The 23883-nt window shown below is 42.7% G+C and overlaps 1 protein-coding gene across 12 annotated transcripts in view; it reads right to left on the minus strand.

The window, feature by feature from the left end:
* The window catches only part of fat1a (FAT atypical cadherin 1a), a 97878-nt gene that overhangs the window by 12133 nt on the left and 61862 nt on the right, over positions 1 to 23883 (minus strand). For all 12 annotated transcript variants that reach the window (XR_533180.1, XR_533182.1, XR_533183.2 and 9 more), the window contains 13 exons: positions 23552 to 23762; positions 18891 to 22964; positions 17708 to 17904; positions 17450 to 17603; positions 14622 to 14855; positions 8936 to 9322; positions 8505 to 8719; positions 6160 to 6297; positions 5825 to 5968; positions 3549 to 3746; positions 1864 to 2457; positions 739 to 961; positions 454 to 585 (listed from right to left, as the gene is read on the minus strand). Coding sequence is in view for 8 of the 12 variants with exons in the window: in XM_008403969.2 (XP_008402191.1) it covers positions 454 to 585; positions 739 to 961; positions 1864 to 2457; positions 3549 to 3746; positions 5825 to 5968; positions 6160 to 6297; positions 8505 to 8719; positions 8936 to 9322; positions 14622 to 14855; positions 17450 to 17603; positions 17708 to 17904; positions 18891 to 22964; positions 23552 to 23762 (6901 nt within the window). In the remaining 4 variants the exon portion in view is untranslated. The remainder of the gene's footprint in view (positions 1 to 453; positions 586 to 738; positions 962 to 1863; positions 2458 to 3548; positions 3747 to 5824; positions 5969 to 6159; positions 6298 to 8504; positions 8720 to 8935; positions 9323 to 14621; positions 14856 to 17449; positions 17604 to 17707; positions 17905 to 18890; positions 22965 to 23551; positions 23763 to 23883) is intronic.

Below are 23883 nucleotides of genomic sequence, written 5' to 3' on the forward strand. Positions count from 1 at the left end.
TCTAGATGCAGAGAGAAATCAGCCAGCCAATGAAATGAGACAATTTTCAGCGTTTTAGGTGAGTGGCACCACCAGCTACTGTCTACTAAATCTAATTCCATTACAAATGTGTGCAAAATTTTGGTGTTTTCATAAAAAATGCAATTAAAATTACATGTGAAAAAGTTATTTCACACAATAAGTCATTAAACATGCCCTGCCATCTTCCTCCTACCACTTCCTGTTGTCTTCCTCATCTTTACTGACATTAGTAACATCTGTTGTAGATCATGTGAATTGTGTGATGTAAAAAAAAAAAAAACTTTTCCATTGCATGTTTACAATAAGCTAATTTATTTTTGTAGACTCTATTTGTACATTTATCAGGTCAGCTAATGCACTGCAACTTTACAACTCCAGAGACGGCGGTTCATGTAGAAAAGGTTTTAATATATAAAAAAGAAAAGTTCCTACCGGAACATTTGCCCGTTTTGGCCTCCGGACACACACAGCTGTAGATGGTGTCTCTGGGGTCAGCCACGCAGTCCATCCCCTCTGGACAGGGGCTGTTCTCACACAGGTTGTTCAGGACAGGACACTTACCGCCTAAATGTCACGACACACCACAGTTATCAACAGGAGACTTAATGGAACAAAACACCCAATGTGTGTGTGTGTGTGTGTGTGCGGGCGTGCGCGCGCGTGTGTGTGTGTGTGTGTGTGCGTGCGTGTGTGTGTGTGTGTGTGTGATTGAAGTACCGTCACACTGGCACGTGGCCGTCCTCACGTGCCGCGGCGTGACAAAGCTGAGGCGGGCGGTGCTGTACGTGGACATGGCGGTTTTATCCAGAGAGACGACCTCGTCGCAGAAGTGCAGCGGGCAATCCAGACCCGCACACAGCTTCTGAACCACGCGCACGATGCGAACCCCGATCATGTCCTCGATCATAGCCGCAGAGGAGTTCAGCTTGCGGAAGACAACCTGATGAAAATTCAGCAGAAAATGACTCAGTCAAAGGGATTAGTGTGACCGGAGTGTCCAAAGTCAGTCCTCAGTGGCCGGTGTTCTGCATGCTATAGTTCTCTCCCTGGCTAACCACACATGAATCAAATGATGGTTCATTGGCAGACCTCTGCAAAAGGCTTTACATACTGAGGCTGTAGTTGGAGCATTTGAATCAGCCGTGTTGGAGGAGAGACGCATTGAAAACTGTCAGCCCTCCAGGAGCAGATTTGGTTCTTCCTGCTCGCTACCTATCTTACCTTCAGTTATAAAAATTATATGAATATGAAATATGACAACAAATAAATTTGACTTCATAATTTAATGCCTTGAAATTGGGCCTCTGACTCTTTACAAACTATGTCTCTTTCGGAAACTCCGAATTCAGGAAGTCATCACAACACGGCTCCTCTATTAAGCCTTTAATGTTTTTACCAGAGTTTCACTGAGAAGTAACTTGTATTATAATCTCAGCAGATGCTCAGTTCCACTGGGTGTTTGTTAATTGCTGCTGGCTAGTCTGAAGGAGCTGAGAGGGCTGCTCTGTGAAGTTGAAGCTCAGAAGATTAGAAATTGCAACTCTGAGGAGGAGCTGTGCCTTAAAGGCGGAGCTTGGTCCCACCAATAGTTTTGCTCAGCTGAATGGTTTCCATGAGAGACTAAAGGATTTCTCAAACATCTTTGAAAGAATCCATGTATGTTTTTGATGAGGAAATAACATTATACACTCAAAAAAGTTGATTTTACATAATAATAAAGAAATAGGTTGCCTAAAAATAATAATTTAGACCGCTGATTTTAAAATTATACAAAATTAATAAAATCTCATGAGTGAAAAATAAATACACCTTTTTGAAACTTCCTGTTCTGGCTGGTCTTACCTCCTGGGACTGGTAGGGGCTCCCAGATCTCTCCAGAGTCAGCAGGACGTCCAGATCTCCTTGCTCTGGCTGAAGGCTCACCAACTGGACCTCGCTCCTGCGGACCCCGGCGATGTTCCTGAGTGCCCGCTGGAAGTTCCTCCAGTAGTCCCCAATGAACTCCTCTGGGGCAATGCTTCCGAAGCGCACCGCAATGGAGTTGTCCAAGGCCTGACGAGCCGCTTGGCGAATGTGCACATTGACGTCCGCTGGCGTTGTGAAGCGTCCATCGGTCACCGTCACGTTCAGAGGGTACTGGCCCACGTCGAGCGGTCGCAGGGCGATGATTTTGCCGTCCGAGGCCGACACCGAAAACAAGGCTCCGCTCTCGTCTGCTGGAGAGGAAGCGGGAGCAGCGAGGCTGTAGGTGAGGGTGTCGTAGATGTCCTGGTCAGTGGCGTGGATCTTTCCCAACACGCCCCCGGGGTACTCATCGCCAGCAACAGAGACAAAAATGTCCAGCGGGAGTACAGCGGGGGGATAAACGCTCTCTTCGATGATTCGCACGCTGACGAAGGCGGTGGAGGACAGCTGGGGCTTGCCACTGTCGGACACCTGCACAGGAGAGCAGGACGGTGAGGCTTTACCTGCCTTCCAACACCAGAGGGCAGTCAAACTCTTCCACTGCTGCCTCAGTCCCTCGGCTTACAGCATCCACACATTGCAAATGCACCAGATACAGAGAGCCAACAAAACATTAACGAGATGAAACATCTTAACAACCACACTTTCACGAGATTTAGCTGTTGGTTCAGCAGGAAAACAACCAACAGCAATGACTCAAATCAGAGCTTGAGTCTTGTGTGCACAACGACATCACACTTTTCATGTCCCATCTGCCCACACATTTCTCCTCTGTTCCCTTCCACCGAGGTAACACGTGACAGAGCCAAATCAAAGCTGCTCTCTGTCCTATTTAGTCGCCTATAAGGTGCTTTGAAGCAGCTGTGGACTTTTATAGACTTTTAAAATAATTCTGTTAGTTTATAAATCACCAAACGGTTTAGCACCATAATACATTAAAGATCTGCTGTTGTTGTATCAACCTTCCAGACCTCTCGGGTCTCTGGTTCTAGTTCTGGTGACGCAGCATTCAGCTTCTATGCACCACAAATCTGGAACAAACTTCAAGAAAACTGTAGAATAGCTGAAATGCTGAGTTCCTTTAAATCAACACTAAAAATCCACCTATTTAGCCATAATTAATAAAACATTGAAAAACATATTAGAAATGTAATGATGATTTTAACAATAACTCGTGACAAAATGCAATATTGGTTATTGGCTTTCACAACTGTTGATGTGTTTTTGATGTTTTTATGTTTTAATGTAAGAGATGTAAAGCACTTTGAACTGCCTTGCTGCTGAAATGTTCTATAAAAATAAACTTGACTGATTGATTGAGTGATGTCTATTTATATTCAAATCAAATCAAATTAGATTTTACTTCTATTCAGCTTCTCTGGTAAAGTTGCTCTTGGTGCAGCAAGCTCTCAGCAAAATACTGCAGGGGGGTTCAGACTGCTTGGAGAAGCGATGAAAGGCAGGAGGGAAAAGAATGTGGATAAACAGAAATCTGCCGAAGCTCCAAAGTTTAAATTGATGCAAACCGCCGACCCTCGTCTCACCTCGGCTCTGTGACTCACCTGCGCTTGAAGTAAGTAGTGCTCTTTAGATTTCCTGCTCAGCACCCCCGTGGTCACCAGCGCTCCCTGCTGGTTGATGTGGAAAACGCCGCCCTCGTTCCCCTCCACGATGGTGAAGGTGAAAGGTGGGCCGTTGTGTGAAGCGTCTCGATCGCTCACGGTCAGCTGAAGAATGCTGGTGCCTTTTGGTCGATTCTCCTGAGAGTCACAAGAGGTGTGATGAAGAGACGTGCTTTGCTTGAAGTCATTGACTTCTGAAATGCATCAATGCTGCTTTGTGGACTGAAAGAGAATCTCTGAGCTGGACAAAAGGCCATCTGAAACTGATCCCACCTCTATGGACTATAGGTGCATCTCAGTCAATCAGAATAGTTTTGAAACTCACGACAGTCACTACATAGAGAATGACACATTGCAAGCTTTTATTTCAGTTTATTTCAGCTGGTCAGCTGGAATTTATTACCTTTTGCTTCTTATCTACCAGAAACATTCAGCTATCAATTATTTAAAAACCCTTAGGACTAAAAGGACATTCTTCTGACTTTCAAACATACTCCTGTAAACATATCCATTAAAATGAGTACATTGTGTGCGTGTGTGTGTGGGTGTGTGTGTGCGCGTGTGTGTGTGTGTGTGTTTGCATCTATTTCTAATTTCATCAAGGCAACAAATAAAGTAAGACCAGATCAATGACACCTCTGTGTTCTTTTAAAAATAGTTTGTGAGTAATACAGATGACATGTTAATGACAGAGCTTAGCTTGAAGCATCCGGCTTCTGGAAGGTTCTGCTTTAATGCTGACCATTTCTGACTTTTCATAGTTTTTCCAACTGGACAAAAGAAGAGCTACCTCCATGATTATTTATGTTTCTAAAGTCTCTGTTGGCTCTGACTGATCAGACAGTAGAAGTTAAAAGAACAGCATAAGTTTGAAAAGAAAGTGTTCTCCTTTCTGCGCCTGAATAATGTTCACATCTGACATCTATTGAATCTTTTGTAACCCATTACATTCATTCTGTAGAGCTAAAAAAAAAAGCTATCGATCTTCCTGTGGGTGTTTTCAGTATGTGTAGCTCTGGATTTTCCCCCTCATAGTTGATTTAAGAGAATTTACTGCAATACTTTGATCAAACCCTAATAGGCCATAAAGCACAGGCAGTGAAGAGGTGAAGCAATGTTCAGATCTGATGCTCTGCAGCAAGCTGGCATGTGTTCTGTCCACTGATTACATAAATAAATGAGTTGCAAATTGAATCCAGTATAAAGTAAATATCATACAATTCTTTGGAAACCCTGACAGCCATAAATCGTCTCAGTTATATGAAATTGGCTGATATGTGGCAGCCGTTTTCCTTTGTTCTAACTGTTTAGCTTTGTTTTATGAAGTGTTGTAAGAGGACATTTGAGATAGGTAAACATAATTATTTCATTGAATTATCTGTTCAATGAATTTTGAGCCAAGTTGTAAAAGCCATATAAATACCCAATGTGCATCCATAGTAAGAATGTCCAAATAGTCTTAGTGTCATACCTGATGTTCCTCATCCCACCACCAGGGAATCAAACACATTTTTGGAGGAACTTCCAGGATAGACTTTTGGTGTGTTCTAGTCCCGTGTAATATATTCAAATATAAGTTTTCATGATGCGTGTTTGGCCAAAGGCTGCATGGATTTATGGATGTAGGATTGACATGTAGGAGCTCTGGATGTTCACTTTCATAATTATAGATATAATTATCAGTTAATAGCATGCTCCACTAGTTTAGCGTATTCATCCTTCTCACAAAAGTCTAAACTTGCTGAGTTCATTAATCAGTTAACTTTAGTGCATCAGTCGCTTTACTATCTTTCCTAAATGCTGAGGGAAGAAAGCATTCTCTCTTCTACTGAGCTTCCGCCACTCTATTGATGCAGCTCCCTTTAATGTTTCTTATCCTCCCCCCCCTTCCTCTAATAAGCCATCCCCTCTCATCTTTCCACCTTGTAGATTTCCCTCTCCTTCACTCCCTCCATCCCTGATCTGTGTTCCTGCGCTTTAAGATTCAACCTCTGTCTTTCAATCCCCCTGCTTCTCCCTTCTTCCTACCTTTGTTCTTCCTCCATCCTCCTCCTTCTTGATATTCTGCTCGCAAAGCCTTCCGTTATTTCTTTCTCCTAATCTCTCTCCGTGTCCGCTGCGATCCCTCCTGCAGCCCCTCGTCTCTTCCTCCCTCTCCATCTATCTTTTTCACTCTAATCAGCAATCTGCACTGACCCCCCTCTTCCCCCTCTCACCTGGATGATGAGGCTGTAGTTGGCCTGGGAGAAAAGGGGTGGGTTATCATTGACGTCTGAGATGTCAATGTTGATTATGGCGCTGCTGGACAGAGGGGGCACCCCGTTGTCCACGGCGACCACCTTCAGAGTGTACCCAGACATCTGGGGGAAACACAGAGCAGGAGTTACTGTACATGAACAAAAGTGCTCTTCTAAGCAATAATGCAAATCACTAAACAAGCCTCCCTATTAAGTCAGCATGAGTCTGATTGGATTTTGCATTCACTGCAATTAGTTCCTCAATGGATTACATTGCATGAGAACAGCCAGGAAGTATCGGCTGCTCCACTTACTCTCTCTCTGTCCAGCTGGCGAGCAACTTTAAGCTCCCCGCGCAGCGGCTCCATGGTGAACGGGCTGCCTTGGTTGCCGTCCACAATGGAGTAGCGGATGTGATTGTGGGACGGTCCATCGGAATCCTCGGCCACCACCTTTCAGTCAAAGAGAATGCCACAAAGAATTGGTTAACAACATATATCCACCTATATATGCTGTTTATATGTGTGTGTGTGTGTATATATATATATATATATATATATATATATATATATATATATTTATTTATTTATTTTTTGTCACTATGTCCCGACAGTACAATATAAGACAGATAATCTGTGAAACGATCAATCTCCTCCTCGTCCCTGAGCTGCTGTTGCCTTCTGAAGAAATGCACCGCTTCCAGTCAAAAACAATCAGTCATAGCCAGGAGGAGGGCCTTAGCGCTGTTAATAATCCTCATGTGCTCGCTGCTAAATGTGCTAATGGCAGAGAAAAAACTCTACAGCTACAGGAATACCATTTATCCGCTGTTATCGGGTATTCTAACTAGCCTTAGCATTCATGATCGGCTCTGCTATCAGGAAGAAGCTGGAGCATAGCAGAGTAAAGGGGATGAGCAGCGCCACCTACAGGGTGACTGACAGTGCTAAGACCCTCCTCCTGGCTCTGATTGGTTGTTTCTATTTAGCACTGGGAGAATGCAGAGGAACTTGAGTTTCTTCACAGTTTATCTCTCATATCACACTGTCACCACAGACAGAGAGTTTTGACATATGTGAAAATAAATATTTTATCCAGCTGTCTCTCTATCAAGCTGCCATGATTTTTTCTTACATCAAAAATCATGGCATTTTAACAGGGATATATTTTTGAGAGCCAGTGCAAAATGAATTTAGCTATGCAGCTTTATACACATACACACACACACAACAAATTACACAGCACTAAAAACCTCAATAAATGTCAAATACAAAAAAAGGATCCCTGGGGAAATTAGCACACAGAGGATTTACAGGTATGAGACAATGGCATGCATTAAAATCTAATTTTCTGATGGTTCATTTATATTCAGGTACCTTAGATGTACAGATAAAGGGCTGGGAGTGGGGATCATTTTCAAACAGAGGGAAGACAGAAATCAATAGGGAGTTAAAATGAGACGGGCTAAAGGTTACAAATACCTCGAGTTGAATAGGAGGCCTAATGAGTCACATGTGTTCAGTTTCTCCGGCTTTAGTATGTGTGTCAGAAATTGAACCAGAACGTGGCGTTGCAGTGAGCATGAAGAGCAGCGGTCCTAATTTAGCTGCTCCACCAGATGGTGGTTTGCCACAGGTGCAGATATGTGATAGTGCATTCAGCGAATAATGGACGGAGAGGAGACAGGCCATGAGCGAGGAAATGAACCACAGAGGGAGAAGGTGGATAAACTGACACATCTGGCTGGAGGGAAATCAGGAGTGATGAAATATGTCAAACCCTTCACATGGTTTTGGAGTGATTATGGGTATTCACAAAAAAAAGTCATCTGCTCTGTACAAGCTAAGCATATCCCAGAGAGAACGTGTATCCTTTCTAGGGCTGTCAGCCAATTAAGGAATGTAATCAATTAATCACACTCTGCTGCTGTGATTAATCATAATGAATCAGTGAATCACTATGCCTAACTTTATTAGAATGAAATGTAAATATGGGGAACTTATTCTACTACACATGCATAGAGGTATAGCAAACTTGTTCGGGGGACTATTGACAGATAAGGTTATATTTTATTTTCCAGTGCACCACCCCTTTCTGATGCAGGCCTGGGCAAATGCCCATATTAAAAACTTTATGCGTATTTTCAAAAAAGAAATGTTTGCATGCTTGGTTTCACTGTCTCAAACCAAGCATGTCTGGAGATTCTCAGCTTTTCAGGTTTTTATATGCAGGAAGGTGAAAATGATGTCATGTTGTTTTAAACATTAATTTATTAAAGTCGCTTTTCTGTTCATTTTCTGTGGAATTTGTGCAATGAGGCCACAGTTGCTTGTCCTCATCCAGCAGAGTGAACGGCATAATTCAAGCATGTGAAACTTGAAGCTCGTACATGTAGACGTGAACACGAGGGCTAGAGACCAAACACAAGAAAGTCAAAAAAATTGTAACTTATGTTGCCGTCAGTTGTCGCAGAAAACCTTCGCCTTTCGATCCCCATGTGTCGAGTCCATAACGCACTGCTGTGAATTAGTCGACCCTCTTTTGGAGAGAAGCTTTTAGGTCTAAATAGGTAGTTTCACTAATCTACGTTATGTAATATCAGCGTGTTAAAATCTTCAGAGTAATTGCATTCGTTAACGCTGACACAGCTAGTCCTTACTGTTAATACGGCCTTCCCGAGCTCGGCGTCCTCACTGATGACTGTAGTGTAGACATGCTGGCTGAAGATGGGCTTGTTGTCGTTGACATCGGTAAGGTTGATGTTCACAGTAGCGATGTCACTGAGCGGAGGGGAACCCCCATCTGTGGCTTCCACGGTGATATAGTATTCATGAGACGCCTCATAGTCCAACGCGTCGATCACAAATACATCGCCTGCAAGTCAAGAGGAAGTGGAGTTTAAATAACAGAAGAAAAGTCTACAAATGAAGAATTTTTAAAACCCATAGCTATAAAGCACTACAATCAAAATAACATTTGGAAAGTCATATGGATCTAAAAAAACCCAGTAAATTTAATAAAATTTCAAATGACAAAAATCAAAAATCAAGCGGAAAACTACATAAAAGTAAAACCAGGTTGGTTACGTACCACTGTGGGGATCCACACTGAACCTGCCGTGTTCGTTCCCGCTGATGATGCTGTAGGAAATCTCCCCGTTAGCGTCGGCGTCGCGGCTAGCCGCCTGCACTCGGACCACCTGGGTGCCCACCGCCACATCCTCGGACAGGTTGGCCGTGTACTCCCGGTGCTCGAACACCGGCGGGTTGTCGTTGATGTCCAGCACCGAGACCACCACCTCGCACAATGAGGAGTGACGTGGAGAGCCCCGGTCGCTGGCACGGGCCTTCAGCTCATACACCGACTGCACCTCGCGGTCCAGGGGGCGCTCCAGGGTAATCACGCCGCTTTGCTCGTCAATGGAGAAGAATCCGTCAGCGGAGTCGGCCAGGGAGTAGACGATGTCACCGTTAAGACCTAGAATGACCAAAAAAAACCCAGAATTGTCCATGACACTTCAACAATCACTCTTTTAATTCATCAAATGACAAAGTTCAGTTTACAACTAGTTTGAGAGCCTGGTTGTACATAATTATAACTCCCCCCGGTGCCATTTAACCCAGGTAACTGGCACATCAGTTTTTCTTAGGGAGCATTAAATTCTTAGACTTGGAGACGATTTCATGATTTGTCACATTATAAATACAGAAATGACTGTATATTATTGCGATTTTCATATATTTTTCAAATGAAAACCGTAAAGTATGGCAAGTAGAAACACAATTTTCTACATTTGCAGCTGAAATTTCAAGTCTTTTGCCTCTACATGCTTGGTAAAAACCAGCCTCTTGTTCTACGCTTCGCTTCGTGCAGAGGGTCTGAATCTTCAGCTGCTGAGAAGAGATTCAACAAATGCAGACTCTGTTGAAAGTTTTATACGATTGGATCTGATTTCACCCAATTGCTGTCACTCGGACATAACATATGTGATGCACCAGCTCGGCGGTGAAGGAAGCTACGCTATGAGGCTTACTGGAAATTGTGTGCGTTGTTAACAACCATTCCTCACCAAAAAGAGAGTAGAGCCCAGTCAAACAACATCTTGGCAAGCAAATGAATGTCATAAGAATTCCTCTTGCTCCGACTTTAACTGCCCAATGTTTAGAAGTGTGGCCGACACGAACCGAATGTCTTCATTCACTTCCTCCGCTGCCTTTATCAAACTACAACTACAGAAGTTGCATAATCGTTCACAACTCCTTCTGTTTGCTGATTGGCCCAGTTGAAAATCATCGTAAGAAATCAAGAGCAGTGGGAGAAATCCCAGATGGAGCACTGAAGAGAGATTAGAATTGCAGAGGAAGGAAATGGACAGGCCAGCTTCACACATCCATACACAGAAATGTGTGCTAAATCTATAACGACAAGGTTTATCCTCAGTCAGGTTAGATAAAGATTATCTGTGGGTCTTTTTTTTTTTTGTTGTTCTGGCATGTATTTTCTGCCATACATTTTTTGGGGGGATTGTTTCTTTACCTTCACAGATTGTTGGTCTGTCACATCAAATCCCATATAAAATACATTCCACCATGTGGTTGTAAATTGCCAAAATGCGCAACGTTGAAACAGTATGAATACTTTGCTATAATACTGTAAATGATCCATGGTTCACTGTGAGCGCTGGTGCTAACCGCCTGATCTGTCACGTCCTCATAACTCATGTCCTCCCACAAGTGTGATGTACCCGGAAACAAGACAGAGACTGATCACGATAATAATCATAATGCTTTCCTGCAGGTGGTCCCCATTTGGAATCCGCTATTATAGTCCCATTTATCAGGTGAGTGCCCTCCATCCTGTCTAAATCTCATTAACACGCTGGAGAGATGACCGTAGGGAACCCCGCTTATATAGATCCTTATCACTTTCATCTGGTCGGAACGTTTAGAAGACGATTGCTTGATGATGCTTAGGAGAATTGTTTAGAGTTATATCTGTCTATATTGTCTTATATGGTTACTTGTAATGACGCTCGTCTTGGTCCCTTGGCAGAAACGCTGAAAATTAAACTGAGCTGGAAACATTTGGTTAATTAAGCCGTTACTTTATACGCAGAAAATGAAAAGGCTGCTGTCCCTTCAGTTTTAATGAATTAAGAATAAAATAGTTTATTATATGAAATCTTATTGATGTAGAGCTGGGTTTGTTCTCTAAAGGTGTTTTAACACCGGACAGCTCAGTGGACTCGGTTGTTCCCCCTTTCACCTGTGGGGGCGCTGCACCAAGAACTGCTGAAGGAAACGACACAAAAACCTCTGAAGATGACATAAAGTCAGATTTTAGCGGTTTTAGGATTTTTTTTTCTGTCTTTGGTAAAAGACCACAAGCTATTTCTCCTGCAGCACCAGACACACATGTTTATTTTGGTTGTATTTACCCAGAATGCCCAGCTCTATGGTTCTCTCTCTGCTATTGGAGTGGTTTCTGGTCTCTGTATAGCATAACATTCTGGGAGATGTAGGCAGATGAAAAGCTATAACTGTTCAAGCTGAGCTAAACAAGGTGAGTGGGATTAACTAACTCACTCTTCGGTTACCGAGCCACAACTTGTTGAGTAACTTGCCAAAGGGCAGTTTCAAGTTTTGCCGTCATGCCTCATAACTTCTTAAAAAAACAGTGGATAAAACAGGACAGATATTTAAACGAAAAAGACAAATTGATATTGATGTGAAACGCTTATATCATGATATGTTTTTCAGCCATATTGTCCAGCCCCAACCACAACGATTCATTCGTTTTAGGCAGGGCCAGCTCTTTGAAGACATCTTAAAGTTTGACTGCAGTGAGCTTCTGAAGATCTCTGACAAAGTAACAAAGAAGGATAAAGCACAAAACGTTCAAATTCCTCCAAAACGGTGAAACTTTAAAAGCGGAATGAGCGAAATAAGATTGCAGAGCAGCGCCGGGGGCCAAGAGATACACTCAAACCCAGGTGGTGAGATAAAGGACAAAGCAGAATCAGAGGGGGAATTTAGAAGTTTATCACGGATCAAGGGCACCAGTCTGCCTCTGTGTCTCTGTCTGGTTCATAATCATTCTGCACTGATAAGTGCTGCCTCTCAGAGATTGTAACGGGAGGCTGAACTGGGGGAGCAAACTATGTGGGCGAGGAACCGACATCATAGAGAGATCACAGAGGCTGTGGCACACAGCGAGCAGCGCCAAGAATGAATCCACTCTAAAATATGCAGAAAGTATGGAGGATAATGCAATATTTTCCTCTGAGGAGGAGGGTTACATTAGATTTAAAATTTTGATGCTTGGCTGGAAAGACAACTGATTGAAGCCTGTGGTAACTGGGTCAAACCTACTGATTTTGTTTGGCTCTCTGAAAGTGGATCTGAGCCAAATATGCAATGCTTCATGCTCGCAGCTAAATAAGAAACACTACAGACACACAAAAAAAAAAAAACTATTACTTTAAATATACACGCATCTACGAGCTGCTGAAATCCATCTACGCCTGCACAGAGTAACTAATAATTACTGCTCCTGGCTAACCGTCGGGGTACATGTCACTCTCGCCGCCCTTTCGAAAACTGCTCTCGCCCTTGATAAGTAAAATACAAAACACATTTCTGCAAGCCAAGCCTGCGCAACGAGAAGTCTTAATGCCAGCTTTGTGTACACCATTTATCATTTGTCTCTAAGGGGCCCCATTTGAGGCATGTTATTCACTCTGTCAGCAGTGCTGCTCCCCCCAAAAAAACGCGGGGGAAAGAAAATAGAACGAGGCAGACAGAGTTGATTCTCTGTCAGTCAACAATCTGAAACGGTCCTTGGTGCTCGGGTGTCCTGCTTCAGTAAACTCCGAAAGCAATCTGGAATGGCAGGTCCACCAGTCTCCGAGAAAGAAAATCTCAAAGTAATTCCAACGGCTGTTAAATTGGAAGGTTTTAAGCTCTCGGAGCCATCCATGTGTGAGCCTCTTAGTGATTGGCAATGTTTGCTGAAAGGAGGAGACGGTCGAGATAAATATGTGGCCCCCATGGTGATGTGCTAGGTAAATGGAAAATTGCAATCCTCCCTTTTGAGAATTTAGCCTGAAGAGAGAGAAATTTCATTAGAGTGTAATGGAGCTTTTAATTTCAGGGGTTGATCATTCATAAAATTTCACATTTGTAATCCTTCCCCCCGTGCCATTTAGCCTAATGCAGCTCTACAGCAAAAAAAAAAAAAGGAAAAAGAAAAAAAAAGATAATAGGAGCCCAGTGAGTCAGCAGTGAGCCCAAATGAAGGCGTAAACGCCTTAATGGTACAGAATGATTTTCAGAGTACATTCACCTCAGGTTAGTGTTTCTTTGTGAACTGTATTAATACACCGCCTGCTAATTTGCTGCATTTGTGACTTTATTTCCTGCCAGTTAATTTTTATGGCCACAGCAGGAAACAAAGTCGGTGTACACAGGTTTATCTGGCAATTTCAGGCTCCAACAATTAGCTTGGAGCCATATTGAACTGTGGACGTTATGACAGATGCACCAGATTTTCTAAATACAACTTTAAGGCCAGTCATTGTGAAGCAGCAGGACTTGTTTGTTTTGAACCATTTCCATTTCGTTCCTTTAAAATTCCACTTAATTATTTTTATACTTGGTTTAGACCATTACGTATCAGTGTATTTACCCTGCAGAATGTTATAGAACATAAAATACCCAGATCTAATATATATTAGTGCTATTTTTTGTTCCAATTAATTCACTCTTATGAAATATGACAGGTTATTACTGAATCCAAAATTAGGGACGCACTGATCCACTTCTTTCCCTTTTGATACGATACAGATATTTGAGGTTTAGTGTCGGCTGATCCCGATTCGATACAGAAAACAGTGCTGTCGTGACTTCCTCTTTTTTAGGCACAGACTTAAATGTACTGACGTTTTGGCTCTAGGATGAGGTGTTCTTTTGGTAAGCTGTATGTTGCCTTCAGTGAAAACTGTTGCAACTTTGTTGCCATTCCCACTAATTTGGATGGATGGATCGAAAACTCTGGAATGGTTTGAATCAAAAAATTTTCCAGACTCACCCACACCTGGGAAATACTCCAGCTAAATTCTATAAATTTCCAGACTGTAAAGGAACACTTAAGTCATCTAATTATTAGCTTTAGGTATTGATTGTGAATCATTTCTCAACTCATGCCAGTTAGCCAGTTTTTTTTCCTTTTTCTTTCAGGCTTGGTTAAGGCTGGAGTCCTCTTAAATCTTTTAAAAATGTGAGCTACATGTGCTGATCCGGTCTCCTTCACGGATCAATGGAGATGGAGGAAGAAAATAGGGTCTTCCTAACCGTGACAAGTTCTCATTCTTACTTAAGAACCTTTTCACATTGTTTTCTGTTTAAAACAAGTCAGCCATGAAAATGGGGGAAAAAAAATGGGAAAAAAAAAAAAAAACAGACAACTGACAATTTTCAACTGATTCATAAAACTAAAGTATGTCCTCTCATTTCTGCGTCTGTTGACCAGTGGCATCAACCATGGCCATAATCACCATGTGTTGCATCATAAATTTGACCTGTTGCGTGAGAATGTAAACCTCTATGCTATAGCAGGAAAGTAGATTCTAAAGTCAGGCCTAACTAGCCAAACTGTGCAATTTGCAATCACATTTTAAAAAGGGAAGCAAAAGCAAAGCAGAGGAGCTTAAACTCCCTCCCAGTGGAACATGATGGATTCAGTTTCTATTTGAAGCACAAAGAGGAATAAAGCTGACCTGTATCGACGTCATTCGCCAGCAGTCTTCCAACCAGTGTGCCGGTCTCTGTGTTTTCGAACACCGTGATGGAGTATGACTCGGATGAGAACTGTGGCGGGTTGTCGTTGACGTCCTCCACGGCGATGCGGATTTCGGCTTCACAGTATCGCCCTCCTCCGTCCACTGCTCGCATTCTGAACCTGTGCTCATCTTGCTCCTCTCTGTCAAGTGGCTGCAAGGTCTTCAACTCTCCTAGAGGTTAGAAATGCACACATGCAGGTCAGATTTGAGTTTGAAACCAGGGGTGGGCATTTATCGTATCATTTATGATTTATCGTGATAAATTTCTTGTCATGATGAAAATAAAGTTAATTTTAGTCAACATGCCAGGGATAATCCTCATCCTATTAGTAGTCTTTACATGCTAGTCACTCTATATACTAGGGACAACCCTCATGCTAATGTTAACCTTAAAATAACCATTTCACCTAATTTCAGATATATTAGCTAATTTCCATTTAGCATATTAAATGGAGTAGGTTAATTTAAGTCCACATATGCTACTGACAGCATTTAAGCTAACCTTAGAATTTTAGTTAATTTAAGTTTATTACTAATGTTTGTATACTGAGTAGAGTATGTCACAAGAAGTCATCATGCTAATGATACCCTACATGCCACAGCTAATCTTAGCATTTTAGCTCATTTTAACTTATACACTAACGCATACTGAGTAGAGTAAGTCACATGTAGTCAACATGCTAGTAATTCCCCACATGCTACTGGCTACATTTAACATAACTATGGCATTGTTTCTAATTTTCAGGATCAGATCACCTGATTAGGCTCTGACTGAAGCACACTTTGACAGTTTTCTTCAGAAATATTTTTTGTTACTATTTTCTCCACGGTTTATTCTACTTTCAGTACATTTGAAAACATTATTAAATGCATGTACAGTGTGCAGATTAGTGATGCAAATCATACTTTTTATGTGACTGGTGTTCTAAAGAAGCGTAGTACAAAAGAGAATGTTTTTCTAGAGCAGTAATTTTGTTTGTGGGGCTGTGATTGCTGTGCCATGCAGTCACGGGCATACAATTACCTGAAAAGAGAGACATAATAACTAGTTCTTATTGTAACAATAGCGTCACAAAATATCGTAATAAAACTCCAAGTTATTATCGCACACCCCTATTTGAAACTAATATACAAGTGGAATATTGAGCTTTCTTGCAAATAATGTAAAACTTTTTATCCACTCCTCAGCAGGTCAAGACAAAGCTTTAAAAAACTAATGGCTTTCAGGAGATAAGAGAGCAAAATAAATAAGTCACTGAAGTGCAGGAGGTGGTAGAGAAAGGCAGGGCAGGGAGAGGAGGGGGGGTAAACATCAGAGTTGGCAGCAGAGAGCAGCCTGGAAGTGTCTTGGGAAGCAGAGCAGCCAGCATTACCACAAGCAGGGTGGAAAACTCCAGAGCCTCTTAGCGATCATAATCAGCAATTCTCCTACTTGTCTGAGTTGTGAAAAAAGAAAAAGAAATCCTTCTCCACAGCAGCAACATTGAGTCCTGCCAGAAGACAGCTGGATCTGCTGTCTGCGCGACAGCAGATGTGAGGAAAAGCTGCTCAAATCTACAGGCTTAGTTCGTTATTCTTCCCCTTGCCTTTACTCCGCACAGAATCTAAAATCACAGGTTGTTTTTGATTAACTGCTATTCTTTTTGGGGTTTTCTTATTTCTGCAGTTTGCTTTTCCAGCCTAACCAGCCAGATGGAACGTCTAATTTATTGTGGTTCCCAGAGGAAATAATTTGCAAGAAGTAAGGCAGACATTAATTCAATCTAAGTGTACTTCGCCTGTGTTTTTGTGCCGCTGAAAGCCCCAAAGAAGCACAGCAGGGAAATGTTCTGGGCCCTTTTTAAAAATGTATAAATAAAAAGTAAATAAATACTGGGTAAAACTTCCCAACCTCTTCTGGGGCTGACACTATCAGAGACGCACACTCACAAAAACAAAAGACTTTCCAAAAGAATAACAATTCTCACGTGGAGCGTCAACCTGCTGAGCTGCTTAAGGCTGAATAATGACAGACTTTAACACGGGTGTCTGAAAAACTGATCCCAAAACCCAACCCAAAACCTCCACAAGAGGGAGAAAATCCCAAGAAAAACCCAAAATTAAATGTACATAAGCATAACTGTAAACTAGAAGGATGTTTTTCTTTATTGCAAATAAAATGTGTGTTTGTGTTCAGCCCTCTTTAGTCTAACACCACTAAACTGAATGCTGTGCAACCAGTTGTCTTTATAAATCAACAAATCCCTCAGTGGAATCCACCTGAAAGTAATTTAATCTCAGAGGAAACTGTTCTCTGATGGTCTCAACAATCTGATACAAGGATAGAGGTTCATACTCAAGCAGGATGATGATCGCAAACACACATCCAGAGATACAATGGAATGAAAAGTTTAATTAAATGCATAATGGTGTCTTAGAATGACCCTGTCAAAGTCCAGACTTAAATCCAAAAGACAATATGTAGCAAGATGCTCCATCTGATCTGACTGAGTCTGCAAAGAACAATGAGCAAAGTTTTGTTCTTTACCGCATAAATAGAAGGGCAGAGGTAGCAAAGGCAGCAAAAGGTGGCAGTACAAGTGTAGCATTTGAAAACCATGTACACCTTCACTTTACATTACAATGATGCTGTGCTGCTGTGTTGGTACCACTGCCTCGTAAAATCTGTAACATTTCTTAGTTGTAATGTGACAAACTGAAGAAGAGATGCATTCATTCTTTTTTCTTCTTCTTCTTTGGTATTTGTCACTTGCACGGATACACACCTGTGTCTGAGTCAATGATGAAATATTCTGATCCCGCTCCCTGGAGCTCGTAAGAGATTTGGGCGTTTGAGCGGATGTCAGCGTCCGTGGCAGAGACCTGCAGGATGAGCCTGCCAGCCGGGGAGTCCTCTGGGACGCTCTCACTGTAGACGGACTGGAGGACACAAAGAGGAAGAGACATGGAATATTAAAGTGAGAAAGAAGCTCACGTCGACAGCAGGAAGTAACAAGCAACAACAAAGGGAAATCACTTTTTACCTTCTCACACACTGGGTTGTTATCATTGGCGTCCAACACCTTGACTTCCACGACAGCCTTGGCGGTGAAGATGCCGTCGCTGGCAGTGATGTTTAGGAGATAATTGTCTGTCACTTCTCTGTCCAACGGCTTCCTGACAGAGACCTTCCACTCATTTTGCAGGTGCTCAATGGAAAATTGGCCAAGTGGGTCCCCTCCTGTTATATGATATCACACATACCTCAGTGATGCGTGACCAACAACGTAGAAGGAAGTAGACTCACTTCTGAAGGAAATGTTTCTAAACTAACAACAATAAACCCAGAACAATTTGTTTCTTTGGCTTTTACTAGGTATAGCCTCAGTAGTAGATGTACGAAAAACTGTACTTTTAGCTTCTGCAGTAGTGCTAAGACAGTTTTCATTGTATGGATGAGATATCAAGCAAATTTTTGTTGCCTGAATGATAGGCAATTGTAAGAGTTTTTAGAGCAGGTCTTATGTAATTAACAGGTCGGTATCTTCTACCTGCTCTGTTTAAAACATTATTGTCCACATCTGTACTATAAAGTATTTTTTATATTTGCAAAGAGGCTTGTAGAATCTGGAGATAAAGCACTTTCCACCCATAATGGAACCTCATTAGGAGTGGGGTCAGACCACTGGAAATAGATGTTGACTTAGTCACATCCAACATGCTTCTCTTTGCTGCAGTTCCAAAAACCGAGAGCTTTGCTTAACCTTCCTTACCATCCTGCTCAATGTGCATGATGGAAAGATGAGCTTAGGTCCTGATCCAGTATTGTTTATCTTAGCTTCTGATTTTTCCAATTAGTGTGCTGACCATCTTCTGACTTATGAAAATCAATCTACAGGATTGGCATGTTCTCTTGCCTTCCCATTTTAAAGAATGTATAAGAGAAATCAGTTTCACTATCACTTTATATCAGATTAAAAACAAGCATTAGTTAGCTTTTGACTTGTTTCCCTTGGCAAATAAATTAATTCAAATTGAAATATGAATCGACTGTTTTCAGTGTGACAATATTACTATAAAAAAATCTAATTTCTTTTCACATTTCTTTACCACGGGTGACAATAGTCGTGTGTCGCACCATGACTTTTACACCATCATTATTTTACATAATTCCACTCTATGTTCCATTCGAGAAACACTGTTACACTAAGGGGGGAAAAAACCCACCTGTGATGAAATAGTTCACTTGTTTGTTCATGTCTTCTGAATCCTCATCAGTGGTGCTGAGGATGGCGATCACCCCACTGGGCGGGGGGTCGTCCTCGCTGACCGTGCCTTTATAGATTTCTGCGGTGAATCGAGGCGGATTGTCGTTCACGTCGGCCACAGTCACCTCCACACTGGTGCTGGTAACGTGCTGAATTGCGTCACCTTGGTCGGTGGCGAGAACAGAGATGACATATTTTTCTGTTTTTTCACGGTCGAGCTCCTTTAAGGTGGTCACCCATCCTGTCTCACTGCTAACAGCGAACAGCTCAAAGATCTCCGGTGAGGTCTGCATGGGGTCCAGGCTGTAGACGACGTGGCCGTTGGTTCCGGAGTCGAGGTCGGTGGCTTTGACTTGAATAACTTGGGTCCCACTTGGAAGGTTTTCAACAGTGATAGCCTCATAAGGGTCAGCCTCAAAGACTGGTTTGTTGTCGTTGACATCTTTCACTTGGATATTTACATTTACTGAAGCAACTATGTCATAAGTTTCATGCTTAGTTTGAGCGAGCAGAGTTAGTTGGTACCACTTGGCCGTCTCATGGTCCAGTCTTTTCTCAAGCTTCAAGGCTCCAGTATCTCTGTCAACAACAAACACTTCATCCTCATTGCTCTCTGGAGTGCTGCCTCTCACGAGGCTGTAAACGACTGGCTGTTCGCTTTCTGCCTGAATTATATCTATTTCTGTTCCAATAGGAAGATCCTCAGCAACAGTATGCCGATAATATGGTTCTGCAAACTTGGGAAGTGGCATCTCTGGTGAGACAATCCTGATGTAAACCTGGACAACTGAATGTCTGGGTGGATTCCCAGTGTCCTTTGCCTTTACAAAGAATGCGTAGAGCTCGTTTTCAAGTCCAATCAGGCTTTCTTTGGTAAGAATGACCCCAGAGGTTTTGTGAATTTCAAAGTTCTCCCCAACATTTCCAACATCTGCTTCAATGGAGTACTCTATGTCAGCGTTACTTCCCTCATCTGTGTCTGAAGCAGCAATTTTGAGCACAGTTGTTCCTCTTGGGGCATCTGACGCAATGGTGGCTTTGTACTCAGCTGCTCTGAACTGTGGCGAGTTGTCATTTGCATCTGTGACAATTACATTGACGACACAAAAGCCTACTTTTCCACCGCCGTCTTTCGCTATCAGAGATATGGGAATTACCTTCTCAACTGTGTTTTCACGATCAAGACTTTGAAGGGTGAAAATCTCTCCTTTTCCATTGATAGAAAACTTGTCTTTAGCTAACTCGTTGACAATGTGGTATGTGATCTGGCCGTAAATCCCTTCATCGTCATCAGTTGCCTCTGCCTCTGCTACTAGGGTGCCAACAGGTGAGTTCTCAATTACCTCTACCATATACTCAGTCTGGAAAAAGGTGGGGCTGTGGAAGTTGGCCCCAATCACTGTCACCATAACAACAGCTGAGTTTCTAAATACACCATCTGACACTGCTACGGTAAGATTGTAAAAAGGCTGCATGTGTGGCCGACGATGGTTTGAAATGACGATGGCACCGGTCTGCTTGTTGATAGCAAAATTCTGCTCTTCATTTCCAGCTATAATCGAGAAAACAAGCTTTTTTACATCTGAGCTATCAGCGTCAGAGGCTTGGACCTGGCTGACGAAATGCCCGCGTGGGGCTAATTCACTGATGGTGGTTTGGTAAGCGTGCTGAGTAAAAACGGGAGCGTTGTCATTCAGGTCTGTAACGTCTACCGTCACAGTGATGTCACTTATCAGAGCTGGGACGCCGCCGTCTACGGCCCGGACTCTCAACTTGTGTTGCTGGACTTCTTCGTGATCGAGAACTTGACTTGTGGAGATTATTCCAGACTCACGGTCAATAGTAAAATAGTCTGAGCTCTTCCCTCTCTCCTCTACCAGCTGATAAAACACTTCCTTGTTGTTGCCAGTGTCAGAATCTCTGGCAACCACCTGCAACACCGATGTGCCAATAACAGCAGCCTCGGAAATATTGGCATAGTAGGAATTTGACAGGAACACCGGGGCGTTATCATTTACATCTTCCAGAATGATATCAACAAACACCTCAGAGTGAGCTCCGGTCAGAGAGTCTGTGGCCCTGATGTTTAGTTTATAAGCAGGATGTGTCTCAAAGTCTAAAGGCTGAATTACGTGAATGACCCCAGTGTTAAAATCAATCGAGAACTGTTTGAAAGGGTCTCCTTCAGAAATGGTGTACACGATGCGAGGCCCCTCTGAGTCATTGGCTTGCACATGGAGCACAGGGGAGTGCAGCTGAATGTTTTCAGGGATTTCAATGCTGTAAAAAGTCCTCTCAAACACAGGCATCGCTTTGTTCACCACTGTTATAGGCACTTCAACTTCAGCTGACAGAGGAGGTTTCCCATTATCCCTCGCCACAACAACGAGAACAAACTTTGTGTCGAGTGAATCTTTCTCAAACTTCTTTTTGAGCAGAATTTCACCAGATGGGTGGATGTCAAAGTGATCCTCAGGCTCTTTTAGGGAGTAATGGATGTCTGCATTTGGGCCTATATCTTTGTCCACTGCTGTGACCTGTCTAATGACATGACCTTTCTCAGCATCAAATTGCACCAGGGCATGATAGGGCAGGTTGACAAACATCGGTTTGTTGTCATTTACATCTTCTACGGTAACAGTAACTAAAATGTGAGCAGTTTCCTCTGATTTCTTCTCTTCGGTGACCTCAACGATGATGTCATAGGAGTCCTGAGCTTCTCGATCAAAAGGAATCCCAGTGGTTGAGACGACTCCTGAGGTGCTGCTGACTTTAAACCTGTTGTCCGGGTTTAATATTCTATAAAACAAAGGCTCATTCACTTGGTTCCCAACAGCAGTGATAACTGCAAGCGTTTTCTTCTCAGAGGAGTTCTCTTGAATGTAGGCTTGGTATGACTCCTGAGTGAACTTCCTCTTGTTCTCCTTGTTTTCCTTTACAGTGACCTTCACTGTAGCTGCACTGGCAAATCTACCATCAGAAACTCTGACCTTTAACTCGTATCTGCTCCTGAGCTGTGTGATGTTCTGGATGGAGATGATGCCCGTGACTGGATCAATTTTAAACTTGTCCCCTATGTTTCCCTCAGAGATGGAGAAAAGCAGTTTGGAGTTAGGCCCAGAGTCTAGGTCTGTGGCATTCACTTGAACTACCTCTACTCCTTTGTAGGTCGGCATGATGATGGCCGCCTCGTACAGTTCTTGGCTGAAAAGGGGAGGACAGTCATTAACGTCAATTACTTCGATGGTCACATTGGCCGCCGTTTCTGCAAACAGGCGAGGCATTCCCAGATCATGAACCTGAACTGTGAAGCGGAAAACGCTTCTCTGTTCATAGTCCAAAGCCGCTGTGCTTCTGATGGCTCCAGTGCTTGAGTCAATGGCAAAATAGTTATGAGCAAAAGGCTCAACGATTTGATAAATTAGTCTGGCATTTTGGTCACAGTCTGCATCAGAGGCATGGATGACAAAAGGGGTGTTTTCATGAGTCAGCACAATGCTGTTGATGGAGGCCAGCTCACTGATTACTCCCTTGAATTCCCTCTGACTGAAGACCGGAGCATTGTCGTTTTCATCCTTCAGATGGACCAGAATGGTGGTGTTAGTGCCAAGTCCGGCCATGTTGGTACCCTGGATGATGAGCTTGTATTCAGACATGGTCTCGTAATCTAAAGGCTGCTGCGTTACGACCACTCCTGAGTTTGGGTTGATGTCAAACACGTTGTGGACGTTGCCTCCTTTAATCTGGTAGAAAACGGAAGACTGGCTGATGGCTGCGACCATGCTCACAAAGCTTCCTGGAGGGGCTAACTCGCTGACCTCGGCAGAAAACTCCTTTTTAGTGAATCTGGGGGCTGCGTTGTCAGAGACTGTAACAACGATGTTTACGGTGACAGTAGAGGATAATGGCGGCACTCCATTATCAGAGGCTTTTACGACCAGTTCAAATGCTGATTTGCTGTTGCAATCAAGCTCTTTGGCCACTGTGATTGTCCCAAGAACAGGATCAATAGCAAAAGAGTTCCCAACATTTCCTGCAAGAGAAAGAAGAAATGAGACACTCAGCATGTTGTACCAGAAATTTACATAACTGTCAAGTTATTTGGTTGATCAGCATTAATTCAGCAACAAGAGAGACAATTACTTTTTACACAGGGCTAGCTTTGCTTGAATAGTAGTTTTTCTTTCATTCTAAAAACCTGATTTAAACAGTTTTTGTACTGTTTAAATCAGGATTCAAGAGACAAAAATGCAGCAGCATTGAATCTCCAAGGGGGCGAATAGTTGCTCACAGCCCTGTCTGTCACAACAAGTAAACCATCTCAGCTATTTCAAACTTGCATGTCTGCAAACAAAAGACAAACAGCTGCTTCTTGAAGCTTAATGTAGGAGAAACACACACTCTGGAGAGTCTTTGTACAAAAACTTAGAATTTCCTGCTCTGTGCACACTGTTTCATTCATGATCAGGATCCAGTAGGCTCCATGACTGATGACTCATGCATGTTTAATGAGCTGATTTCATTTGCTTTGTTTTACAAAGGAAGCTTTCTGCTATCCAACATTAAATAAAAGAAAAACTTGGAGGAAGTGTGGCTCATTAGGATGCTGTGGCGACATACCGGACTCAATGCTGTAGATGACTTCTGCATTATAGCCCTTGTCTTTGTCGAGAGCAGTGACCTGCAGCACAGCTGAGCCGATGGCAGCTGATTCAAACACCCGGCCAGTGTAAGGCGTCCCTATAAACCAGGGTGCATTGTCATTGGTGTCGTCCACGTCAACAATGACACGGACGAGATTCCTTTTGACTGGAATGTCCTGATCCCGAACCTGAAAATAAATGTATATTTAAAAATAAATCATAATAAAAAGGAAAAAGAAGGGGAGGAAAATAGGAAAGTATGAGATAATCTGGGTGGAAAAAGCCACCTAGATAACAGGCACTTTATAT

This window comes from Poecilia reticulata, linkage group LG1 (assembly GCF_000633615.1).
Source record: "Poecilia reticulata strain Guanapo linkage group LG1, Guppy_female_1.0+MT, whole genome shotgun sequence".
NCBI lineage: Eukaryota > Metazoa > Chordata > Actinopteri > Cyprinodontiformes > Poeciliidae > Poecilia > Poecilia reticulata.